Source organism: Urocitellus parryii, unplaced genomic scaffold, assembly GCF_045843805.1.
Source record: "Urocitellus parryii isolate mUroPar1 unplaced genomic scaffold, mUroPar1.hap1 Scaffold_224, whole genome shotgun sequence".
NCBI lineage: Eukaryota > Metazoa > Chordata > Mammalia > Rodentia > Sciuridae > Urocitellus > Urocitellus parryii.
The window spans coordinates 224567-237456 of NW_027552355.1; the positions used below are offsets into that span (position 1 = coordinate 224567).

The 12890-nt window shown below is 36.4% G+C and overlaps 1 protein-coding gene across 1 annotated transcript in view; it reads left to right on the plus strand.

Annotated features, from left to right (window-relative positions):
• The window catches only part of LOC113180938 (mediator complex subunit 13L), a gene marked incomplete at its 5' end in the record, with an annotated part of 267867 nt that overhangs the window by 217510 nt on the left and 37467 nt on the right, over window positions 1-12890 (plus strand). Inside the window, 7 exons of the mRNA XM_077794521.1 lie at window positions 493-1224; window positions 2018-2243; window positions 3236-3341; window positions 3655-3779; window positions 6536-6635; window positions 11982-12202; window positions 12490-12695. Of these exons, the coding sequence (XP_077650647.1) occupies window positions 493-1224; window positions 2018-2243; window positions 3236-3341; window positions 3655-3779; window positions 6536-6635; window positions 11982-12202; window positions 12490-12695 (1716 nt within the window). The remainder of the gene's footprint in view (window positions 1-492; window positions 1225-2017; window positions 2244-3235; window positions 3342-3654; window positions 3780-6535; window positions 6636-11981; window positions 12203-12489; window positions 12696-12890) is intronic.

Sequence of the window (12890 nt, forward strand, 5' to 3'; positions counted from 1 at the left end):
TTTAATTTCATTTCCAACTTTAAACACTATAAGTCATTACACACCATTCTGTGTGAAAGTTAGTGATGTTATAAAATTGAAATTGAAAATTGTTTGTTTTTTTCTGAGCAGACAATCTTGTGACTCTAAAGATTTTAACATACTGTTAAGAGTGGATTATATGAGGCCCTCACCAAATTAAAACAATAAGGAGTTTTTTCAAATCAGTAATTTTGTAGCTGTTAGAAGCATATTAACAATTTACCTTTCTTGTTAAGTACATTTTTTACCTGCTTAGCTTGTACATACTGATGCTTCACATTCTGTCAGGCTGTATTATATGTTTTTAGTCATTGTAAACATAATTAAAACCTGAAAGAAGCCTTTAAACATATTAAGTCTTCTAGTGTTTGCATAAAAGATAACTTTGTCAAAGGCATCTCTTTTCTATGTTATACTGATGCAGTTATTTTTATCGATGTATCATTGACTTCATTTTAACTTTTATTTTAGGCATAAACTTTTAAAACGGTGTGCAGTAGGACCCAGTCGACCTCCCACAATGTCTCAACCAGGGTTCAGTGCAGGACCATCATCATCTTCATCTTTACCACCTCCTGCTTCTTCTAAGCACAAAACAACAGAAAGACAAGAAAAAGGAGACAAGTTGCAAAAGAGACCCTTGATACCCTTTCATCATCGGCCGTCTGTGGCTGAAGAGTTATGCATGGAACAGGATACACCGGGACAGAAGCTAGGGTTGGCAGGGATGGACTCCTCCTTAGAGGTGTCTAGCAGTCGGAAGTATGATAAGCAAATGGCCGTGCCTTCCAGAAATACAAGCAAGCAAATGAATCTGAATCCTATGGATTCACCTCATTCCCCTATTTCCCCTCTGCCACCAACACTCAGCCCTCAGCCACGAGGTCAGGAAACAGAAAGTTTGGACCCACCGTCTGTCCCTGTGAATCCAGCCCTCTATGGAAATGGGCTAGAACTTCAGCAGTTGTCTACTTTAGATGACAGAACTGTCCTCGTAGGCCAAAGACTGCCTCTGATGGCAGAGGTCAGCGAGACAGCCTTATATTGTGGGATTAGGCCCTCAAACCCAGAGTCATCAGATAAATGGTGGCATAGTTTTCGTCTCCCAGCCAGCGATGATGCTGAGTTCAGGCCTCCAGAGCTCCAGGGTGAGAGATGTGATGCCAAAATGGAGGTGAACTCAGAGAGCACTGCACTGCAAAGGTAAGGTAACCCCTTCACCACCTACCTGTTGGGCATCACAGCAGGGGTGCTCCCAGAATCAGGGTTCTCCTCATCTTTCCTCACTGAACCAGCAGGCCCCCAATTAAACTGTTCTAATTTCTGCATATTGAAAATAGTTTGTCCTTCATGAGGTTTAGCACACGTGTCGTTATTTAAACACACTGGCATGTGAAGGTCTCTGTTTCATTCTAATATACTCAGTATATGTTAATTTATTTTTGGTCTGCTGCTTGCTTATCAAAGAATTTATGTTTATGAAACTTTTTCATATTGCTGTCTTTGTATGATGACACTTTTGAGGAAGGCTTTGCATGCCCTTAGGTATGTATTATACATCTAGTGATAACATATTTAACACTTTTGAACCACCCATTATTCTAAATACTTTATTTATATTAATACATTACACTTATGTATTTATGTTACATTAATATTATCTCATTTAATCTTTACCACAGCCATATTATTATGCTAACTTTATAACTGAAAGACTAGGGTTTTGCAGAGAAAATTTGAACCTAGGTTCTCTGTCCTGAGAACTGTTTTTAAGTGCAATTCATGGAATTGGAGATAATGACATGTTCTTGATGAAGCCTGCTAAATTTTATTTAATTGCCAATGTAATCTTGAAAAGAAAAATCACAATTTAGGTGAATTTTTAGTTTTTTAAAAAGCTTTGTTGAAAATCCTCTAAAACATAAATTCTTTTCTTTTAAAATAATCATTTTACTTTGTTTATCTTGTTCAATTTATCATTTACTTTCCCTTTTAGACTCTTAGCACAACCTAACAAACGGTTTAAAATCTGGCAAGACAAGCAGCCCCAGATGCAGTCACTCCACTTCCTTGACCCGTTGCCTCTGTCACAGCAACCTGGAGACAGTTTGGGAGAAGTCAATGACCCATATACCTTTGAAGATGGCGACATAAAATACATCTTCACAGCAAATAAGAAATGCAAACAAGGGACAGAGAAGGATTCCCTGAAAAAGAATAAGGTACCATTTACTACAGAGCGAACATAGCTCGGTGTGGTTTTCTATTTCTGTCAGTGCAACATGTGTGGGAAGACTTGAGGCATAATGTTCGAGGTAGTCTTGCCTGATTGCTATGTCCCCATGTTCATGCTCTTGGTACTATTGTATTGAACAGCGTATTGTTCCTTTTTATGTCATGGCTTACCTTTGTTTAAAAGTCAGCCGAACATAAATGAAGCTGCATATTTTCCAGGCTATAGCTTCTACAGTGCATGTTTTCTCATATGCTAATTCTTGTTGGCCTATGCTCCCTGCCTATTTCTTTTTAAATATTATTCCCAAATACCCAAAATGTAAAGAAAGAATGATTATGATAGTACCTACCATTTATTCAGCGCCTATTATGCTTACTGTGCTAAGCGCTATACCTATATATTCTCTGAACTAACGTCAACACTATCCATAGACTCCGAGTATTAATTTTACTGTTTCATTGTCATACAAGTGAGTACTGGGTCTTTCTGCTGTCTTTAACCTTAAATTTTAAGACATTCTAAAATACTGGGCCATTTAAAGAAAGATTCTCGAGAGAAGAAGAGTGACAATTGAAAGAGGCCAGTATAGTTGAGGGCAATGTTTTTTAGATTCTTTTACAAGGATCTGTGTAGATCCAGAAGGCTTAATCTATAATTCAGTGTCTAAAATGTTGGTAAAGGCAGCTGTTAACACGACGGCAGGTCTGTAATCAGTTGCCACCAGTACTATTGAGGAATAAACCCCTGATTCACTCAGATTACCCCATAAGATTGAGGGGACAGTGGGGAGTTCTTGGTTCTGTTTAAATTCCAGAGCAAAGACATATCTTCTGTATCCTTTGGTTGCATAGACCATGATTTATCATACTTGTGCTCATAACAAATTCCATTCTACCCTCTAATTCTTTGTGTTCTCCCTCATATTCCACACTTTGGGTTGGTGTTCATGTGTTTTGTTTGGCTGAATTTATTATACAGTCAGAGGATGGATTTGGTACCAAGGATGTCACTACACCAGGTCATTCCACGCCGGTGCCTGATGGGAAAAATGCCATGTCTATTTTCAGTTCTGCTACTAAAACAGGTGTGTACAATGATTATTTGCCTCACTTGGATTGTTGCTAAAATAAAATGCAAGGGAGATGAGTCTCAATTTAAAATTATATTTATTATTATAGCAATGATTTGATCTCATCTTTAATATATTTTTATAGTTTGTTTTTCAGTTCCTTTCAAAACTGATGAACATATTTGGAAATAATTGTCTCTAAATTTAACTAAAACTATAGGGGGAAAAATCACAAGCAGATCATGTTCATTGAGATCCATGTCCTTTCCTCACTTCTTCTTGCCTGATGGAGCTGCTCATTATGTTTCTTTGGCCTTCTGTCCTATAGATGTCCGGCAGGATAATGCAGCTGGCAGAGCTGGCTCCAGTAGCCTTACGCAGGTGACAGATTTAGCACCTTCCCTGCATGACTTAGACAACATCTTTGATAATTCTGATGATGACGAACTTGGGGTGAGTGTATAGTATGTTCTGTGTTCTACACATAGAACAATTTCATCAAAGGAGGATTTAATGTCAGTGTGGTTTTTTTTTTTTTTTTGTATTTTGATCAACTCATTTGGGGGGCTATGATTTCGGGTTCTGAAGTTTCCTCAAAAATATTTGTATGCTTTGAAAGATTCAAAAAGTTGTTAGTGTAGTAGCTAAACCTCTAGGGTTTTGTTTGTTGATCCCTGCTTTCCACTAGTGTGTTTCGAGTTGTAAATATTAAAATCTTTCACATATATTTTAGTAAATTCCTCTGAATATTATGGGACTAATAGGAAATGTATTATGTGTATTTCTTTAAATCAGATTTTTAATATAATTCCCACATACCTTTTTCTTCTCTAATAAACTAGTGGTTAGTCTTCATTTTGAAGAATGCACACTTAAATGGTCTGTACTTTTTAGGATCTTAGTATTGTGATAGGGAAATAAAATTTATATACGTGGAAGTCAAATTATTTAATAAAAGTCACGATTATAGTGACAGGTAAGAATTACAATTCTTTGCAGATCAGCTGAGCTAACAGTTAGGAATTTGTGTGCTCATCCTCTTAATCAGCTCTGTATCTTTGGACAAACATAAACATCTGTTATTCTGAACCCAGAGATGAGCAACATAGGCTCTCTTTTCAAAGAAGTCAGTTCATTATTCTTTCATTTATTCACTTACCAACCCTCCCATCCATTTTATATACATTTGTTAATCATTTGATGATCACTTCCTTTGTGGCAGATACTAAAGCTGATCATCACGCCATAAATATGATTAAATTATCACCCTTGTACTTCAGACACTCAGACTTAAGGAGAAACAGCATATAAAGTTGCAGTATACTTATGAGTGCAGGAACAGATCAGAATCTAAGGATGCTGAACATTCATTCAAGTACAGAATGACAGGACATCGGTGTTTAAATTAAGGCTTGAAGGTTAAGTAGAGATCAGATTTCTAAAGTCCTTTCTAACTTTAAAATCAAAAGTGGCTAATTAACACATATTATACACCATTAGTGTTATAAGTACTTGGAAGATTAGAAGATCATAAAGGCCTTGAAGAATGATTTGACTTGAAATCTGGAAAGGCTGGGGGCAGTTAGAAGCAGGGAGGGATGTTAATTTGAGTGTGGAATGAGCCCTGATTAAGCAGCAAGAAAGGATAGGATTGGGGGGATGAGGAACAGCTCACTAGTCTGCTATTTCTTGGTGGCCAAAGTCTGATAGGACTTGGAAGGGTTTAGACCAGGCATGGGGCTCTGGACTTCACACTATCGGTAACATGTTCCTAGGAAGGCTGTTGGGGTGGTTGTGCACTATAAGAAGTGCATATTGTTTTTAACTATTTTAACGTGCAGGAAGCAAGAATCCCTATTTGTTATTTTGTTGGATTAGAACAGGAAAACCTTAATTCAGGCAGTAGCTTTGTGAAAGAAGAGAACACGGCAATGTGCAAAACTCTGGTAGAAGAAACAGCACATTTCCTATTCAGGCATTGAAGGTCCTTTTTGAACTTACCTTTTGAAAGCGAGGCACTGCCTGTCATTGGTTTTAAGGATCCTGAGGGCAAGGTTAGATGCTCTGGTGGTGATGGTAGGAAAAGTACGACAAGAAAAAGAATCAAAAATCAAAAAAGTAGCAAGGGAAAAAGTAAACAGTATGGATTGCCTGGTACTATTCATAGCCATCCTCCCTAGTGATTGTGAGTGTGCTCTGTGCCATTGAACTTATTTTCTGAATAAATTGTAAGTTACTAGTGATATGAAGTAATGCTTAAATTTAGAGAATATAATTTTTAGTGAGTTGGACATTTTTAATTGAATTTTCCTTTCTCTGAGTCTTTCTGTTTAACTGATTTCTGGTCTAGCATTTAATCACATGAATAGTTTATCTTAGAATCAATTGCTACTTCATCTAACTAGTAAGTAGAGGCTGATGGCCAAGTTTACATCTGAATTATCTTTGAATTTAATTTTATGTAAATAAAAGACCTTCTATTTGTAATATTTCTGTTTTTCTTTATGTGTTTTTGTTTTGTTACCAGTTTATTTGAGTTCTTAAAGATGATCTTGCCTACTAAGGGAACTGATTTTTTCTTTTTTTGAGTAATTCACCAAAGTATCTCTGTGTATTTAAATAATTTTATAAAGTTTGTGTGTGTGTGTGTGTGAGAGAGAGAGAGAGAGAGAGAGAGAGAGAGAGAGAGAGAGAGAGAAGATGAACACTAACTGTCAAAATAGATATCAAAGGTACATAGTTCATAGTTCATTGTGGTAAAAATAAAAATAATTGGAGATCATGAGGTCATCTGTTTTAGCTGCCTGCTTCCAAACAGAAGGGAATCTAGACCAGTTGCCAATCACTGCTGAAGCTCCACCCTAATATAATCATTTTGTCTGAGAAACAGTTTTTCTAGTGACCTGAGAGGTAAAGTTGCTGAAGGTCTGTAAACTCTACTGTGATGGCGTAATCTGCCCTTAGTAGATCTATGAGGGAGGAAAAAAAAGGACTTTCAGTTTTTCTTCCTCGCTAAGCTTATGACCATGTCCTGTGTTTCACAGTTCTGCTGGGATTTCTGATAGTTCACCTGGTGAATGCTGTGTAAGGAAGCATCTTTTTTTTTTTTTTTTTTTAATCTCAGGAGGCATACTCTTCAAAATGCTGACTCTGTGTGCTCCTCTGTTTTAATAATAATTATCACCATCACCATCATTATCTGTTCTCAGGCTGTATCACCTGCACTGCGCTCATCAAAAATGCCTACAGTTGGGACGGAAGACCGACCTCTTGGGAAGGATGGAAGAGCTGCTGTTCCATACCCACCAAGTACGTGGATAAAGCCAACTGAGCTCGGGCTTGCTGCTATAAACTTCTCATAGAAAAGTTCTCAAAATCGGTGGTGCTTTTTCTGAAATTTCCCTCTTTATTTTCACTTTTGACAAAATTCTAATTATAAGTTAAAAGTTTTTCAAGTTGATCTTCCTGAGAGATTAGCAGGCAGCCTTCTTTTGGGTTGAAATTAAGAATTAATTTTGTGCTAGGCATGGTGGTGCACAACTGGAATCCTGAGGCAGATCACAAGTCTGAGGCCAGCAACTTAGCGGGACCCTATCTCAAAATAAAAATAAAAAGGGATGATGAAGTGGCTCAGTGGAAAAGCACCACTGGGTTCAGTCCCAGGTATTTAAAAAAAAAAAAAAGCTAACTTTTATAGTGTAAATGTAGAAAAACATGTTTTTGGTTTATTTTTCTAATAGTCCCCTCCTAGTAGGATAAATGCTGCACTTCTGATTTTCAGAGTGATATTTCACTATGAGACATTGTACAAAACATTTCAATTTTCATAAATTTAATTCAAAAATAATGATTTTCTTTTCTGTGGTCCTTTTCAAAATTCATATTGAGCTAGGTACAGTGGTCTACACCTGAAATCCCAGCGACTTGAGAGGCTGAGGCAGGAAGATTGCAAGTTTGGTACAAGTCGGGCAATTTAGGGAGACCTTGTCTCAAAAAATCAAAAGGCCTCAGGATGTTGCTCAGTGGTAGATCACCCTGAGTTCAATAGTGCTACTGTTGCTGCTACTACTACTACTAATTCACATTGAAGTTTTTGTGTGTCTGTCTGTCTGTCTTTCACTCAGTCATGGTACTAGGGATTGAACCCAGGGCCTTTTATCACTAAGCTAAATCCCCAGTCTTTTTTTGAGAAAGGGATCTTGCTAAGTTGAACTTTGGATCCTCCTGCCACAGCCACCTGAGTTTTGTGTTTTCTTTTGAGATCAAGGAGTTTTCTCATATACATGCCGACATATAGTATATTTTAGTACATTCTTTTTTCTAAGAAGCCACATTATTGTATAAGAGAAAGGAAAGTCAGGGCAGCATGTAAAAGTTCTCTAAAGCAGAGAGATAATTCCATAGCAAATCATTCTTCAATACCTTCTCATGAACTTCATCTGGTAATGAGAAAAAATTGAGGGGAAAAACCACCGTGTTACAGGGATGAGTCAAAAAGTTTTATGAACCTATAAATGTAGTGCTGATTTACTCAAATGTAGAAGTGGGAAGTATACAGAGATCGGATTTTGACAGCTTTAGTGGATCTATCACTTTTTTAAATATGCAAAGCTTTCTCAAGCATGACATGAATGAAAATGAATAATGATGGCCAGCCAATTGCTGTAGTTTTTTAATTAAACATTTTCCTTTTTTTATTACTCTGCAATACAGAATTTTTACAAACATGGAACTTCACAGATTTAAAAAAATAGTTTTAAAATAGATACATATGGGATAGGTCAGATGAGTGATTTTTTTTCCTTTTGAAGACCCAGTTAACCCTTTGCCCTTTTTGACATGAAGTGATATAAGATGTTAAAGTGCCTGGGAGCATGTCACAGATGTCCTGCTTGTTATGTCTTTGCCCAGTGGAGTATACTGCGTGCTCTCTCCTTTCATTTTTATTCAAGAAGAAATTGTTTTGAGAAGAAGCTACTCAGAATTTGATGATAAAGTATAGGTATAAAAATTAATTAATATGAAATATTATCACTAGGAAGAGCCAGATAAAAGTATGTATGTAAATTTGTGTTTGGGGGAGGGTGGTGTATAGACATTTACACAGTATTTCCTCCCAAGAAATGATAATGAAAATAGACTAGCAAGAAGTTTTCATATCTGTAGTAGCTTTATTGGATGTTGAGGTGGAAAGACAGATGTGTAATGACATTTAATGTCTAGAACAGCACTGTCCAATAGAAATACAAAGTGAACCACAAATGACAGCCACATATGTAATTTTAAATTTTCTAGTAGCTATGCTAAAAAAGTGAAAAATGTGAAATAAGTTTTGATAATAATATTCTATCTTAATATATCCTTGTATCAATATAAAAAGTTATTGGGATATTTTACATTTTTGTGTTACTCTTTGTATATTTGTATTTTATATATTTTATACATGCAGCTCATCTCAGTTTAGCCTGACCCTATTTTGAATGCTCAGTAGCCACATGCAGTCAGTAGTTACAGTGTTGGAAAGCACAGGTTTGTGGTTATTAATTTGTGTATATGATAATGAAGAAAGCAACAAATTAACAACAAGGTTTAGTGTAGTGTCACCTCTGTGTGAAGGTATATTGTGTTACAATAAAGTAATCAAACAGGTGTTTTTCTCAGGTTTTACTAATTAGTTGCTTACGAATTTTTGTATAAAAGTGTGTCAAATTGAAGTATGAAAGAAAGTTGGAGTTTTTATTTGGCGACCTTTGTTCTGAAACGGCATGTAACTATTTTCAAAGGACTTTGGTAGATGCTCGGGGTGGGGAGGATGCTGAGAAATCAACAGGACAGCCTATGGTGGAGTGTTTTGGTCCTGGCAGTGTGTGTTTGTTGAAGGCTGAAGGTTTGTGTCCTCGCTGAGTTCCTGCTGAAGTGTGGTGAGGATTCGCAGGGTGGAAGTCGTGGAGCACTAGGAGCTGGATTCCTCCCCTACCGTCTGTTCTGGGAGCTCTCCCTGACTTCACTTTAGCCCTTCTCTAGGAAGAAAGTTGAATGGCAATCCATGTTTCTCTATTTTTAAAGACCAAGTATTTTTTTCCTCTGGGTCTCTGTCTTCTTTTTACCTTACTCATTTTGAGGCCAGTTCCCCGTTCGTCATCTCAAAACTAATTTGGGGTCAGCTCTTTTCAGAAAATTCCTGTAACTGAACAGCAGTTTCATCTTTTTCCAAACAAACCAGAATTGAGGGGGAAGGACTGAATTGTGCTGACTTCATCACTTACAGAATGTTTAAGCTGTACCTGGCACAGTGTTCATGTCGTCTCATTTAACACACACAAAAATATGAGGTAGATATTATTCCCAGTTTACAGATGCAGAATTGAAGTTAGGTTAAAAATCTTCTTTAGGAATATATGATAATAAGAATGGTGAAGACCACTTTTTAAAGTGAATTTCTAACAAGTAAAATTTTATCTATGCTTTCTTTGATAAAAATTAACAGGGTACCTGAGACTTTGAAAACTTAGATATATGAGTGCATTAGGTAGCATCAATAAAATTGGGTAGGCTTAATTGGAATATGCCTTTATTTCATTTCTTAGAGAAAATTTAAAAATTAATTTAATAAAGCCATTTTTTGTAAAATATTTTATCATAGTTGGAATGGTTAAGCCCATCACTTTGAGAGGCATTACACATTTTCTGTATTTTTCACAGATCTATATGGATAATTAAGATCTTAAGACAGTGCTAAGATTTTATAAAGCAGAATAATAATTTAAAATATTATGCTTATAAATTAGCTTATATTAAAATTTTGTAGTAGCTGTTCTTTGGCTTGGGAAAAGGTTAAAGGGGAATAGATTTATTTCAAGTGTAACCTCACTCCATATTAAATTCTTCCTATTTGTTTTAAAGGAGACTTAACTGTTAATATGGAAGCTACACTCTTAACTGCCTCAGAGTGTATCAGCTATATTGTGTCTAAAATGGTTTGCTAGTAGTTTGTGGCTTAGTTGGTTTTGCTAGTTTCTAGAAATTGTTCAGTTTCTTTTGAGTAGAATATTCTCATAGCAAGAAGGTGCCTTGAATATTAACTTTGGGATTTCAGCTCTTCTTCTTCACAGTAGTAGGCACCATTTTGTCTTAGGAAATCTTTTTTTTTTTTTTCAGTTAGAGCTTTATAATTATGTATAGTAGTTGTTCATCCCAACAGTCTCATACATGAACAGAATTTGATTTCAGTTCATGATCCTCTCCGCTTTCCTCTAATGGAATCTTATATAGATTCCTACTATAGCAAATAGAAGGGAAGCTTCTCCAATAGAAGTGAAAGTTGAGATCTGATTTCAAGCCTGTTGGCCTCTCTCCTCTTTTTCTTATATAGCACCTGAAGCTTAGATGTAGTAAATGATTTAGGATTATATAGTTATTTCACTAGTCAACATGGTAAAAATGATCTAGTCCAGACTTTCTCACTTTTTCTCCGCCTGTATATGCTGAGATCCTCAGAAGTTCCTCCTACCCCCAAAAAAAGGGAAACATGGAAGAAATGCTGAGAATTACACATTTTGTCGACCCTTCCCAGTTAGCTGAGGGATCTGAGGCCCCTAGGACAGAAGAGACCTGACCATAGCAAAGCTATTCCCCCACCTGGGTTGTAGACCTTAGCCCCCTATCCCTTTTTTATACAGCTCAGTGCTTTAGATTGCAGCCTGGGGAAGACTGAGACTGTGTGAGACAGTTCTGTGTTAATTTCTGATTAAGGGTTAGACGTCAGATCTTAGTCTATTTGGTGATGACTGTTTGTCTGTTTAAATTGTGAAATTGCTAGAAAGACAATAGGATAGGAAATTAGGATATTCAATATGATCCCAAATTGCTGATTTAAACTTGTGGCTCCAAACTTTATAAATTTACAGTGCAGGACACCCCCTAGTGGGCGAATTTTACAATGACAACTTGTATTTCATGGTGTATATTCTGCAATCAGTATCTTAATGAGTCTGTTAGTGATGATGATCACTTCAGGTGTAGTAAAGCTGTGTTTTTTTTTTTTTTTTCCTAATTGAGAATCACTGTTCTAAGTATTCCCCTTCCCCACTGGTTGTTTTATGTTAAATTATTTTGATTCTAGGGTGGGTTTTTGATCCTAACTATAAAATTTCATTTTAATATCAGCCTAGAAAGAGTGTGGAATTGTTTTCGTGAAAGAGCTGCACCAAATAATCGTACTGCATAAAACCCACCATTTTGGCTCTAAACAACTTTTATTTTCTGTAATATTTCATACATAATTGTAAGCATGGATAGAATTTTTAATAATGCGGTTACTCCATCAAATTGCTTCCAGTTTCTATTTAATTATTCTCTTTAGACTTTCCAAGAAATAAATTACTAGAAGAAAAACATATTTTGTAGCACTCATTCACTTAATTAACATGAAGTCATATCATAAAGCATTAAAAAGGTACTAGTAAAGTACCAGAGGAGTAAAATTTTCTACCAAAGACCGTCTTCTTAGAAGCTTCCATTATTAATATTCTGTTGTATAACTGATTCAGTTAATATTATTTTCTGGTGCCTAATTGGGTACATGGCTGTGAAGTAGACTTGTTTTTAGAAGTCTTGATTGTTAAAAGAAATGTTCTTTTTTTTCCCTTCTTTTAGCAGTTGCAGACTTGCAAAGGATGTTCCCCACCCCTCCATCTTTGGAACAGCATCCTGCATTTTCTCCTGTGATGAATTATAAAGATGGGATCAGTTCAGAGACAGTGTCAGCATTAGGCATGATGGAGAGTCCTATGGTCAGTATGGTTTCAACACACCTCACAGAATTCAAAATGGAAGTAGAAGATGGATTAGGAAGTCCCAAACCAGAGGAAATAAAGGTAATTGTCAGTATATCAACTTTTCCAAGGCAGGGTGTTTCCATGTGGATCCATAGGTACTGTTTTTGAAATGGTATTGTTGGTGTGCCATACATATATGACTAAGAACAATTTGTTTTGGAGCATGATTCATACTTGTTAGTGTCTTGATTAATATAAAATTTTGGCATCAGCTTTTTTCTGATGAATTAACAGTAGTTTTTGTTGCTGTTTATAAAAGTCTGCGCAGCTGTGGTTTTGTCCTCAGTAGCTTTCCAGAACTAACACCAGCCCTTTTGTTGCCACAGGACTTTTCATATGTGCACAGAGTTCCACCCTTTCAGCCTTTTGTGGGATCTTCCATGTTTGCTCCACTGAAGATGTTGCCGAGCCATTGCCTGCTACCTCTGAAGATACCTGATGCCTGTCTGTTTCGGCCTTCGTGGGCAATTCCTCCTAAAATTGAACAACTGCCCATGCCCCCTGCAGCCACTTTCATTAGGGATGGCTACAAGTATGTACAGGAGCTCTGTTAGTTCTTGTCCAGTATCATGTCATTAGAATTTGCCATTATTGGCCATTCATGCTTTTGTATACATGATCTTAGGTTAAAAAAATGTATTTATTTCTAAATGACTTTTCATATATTTAAAAACTGAGGGTAATTACATTGGGAACTTTGATGTTTGTGCTCATTCAGTGCCAAATT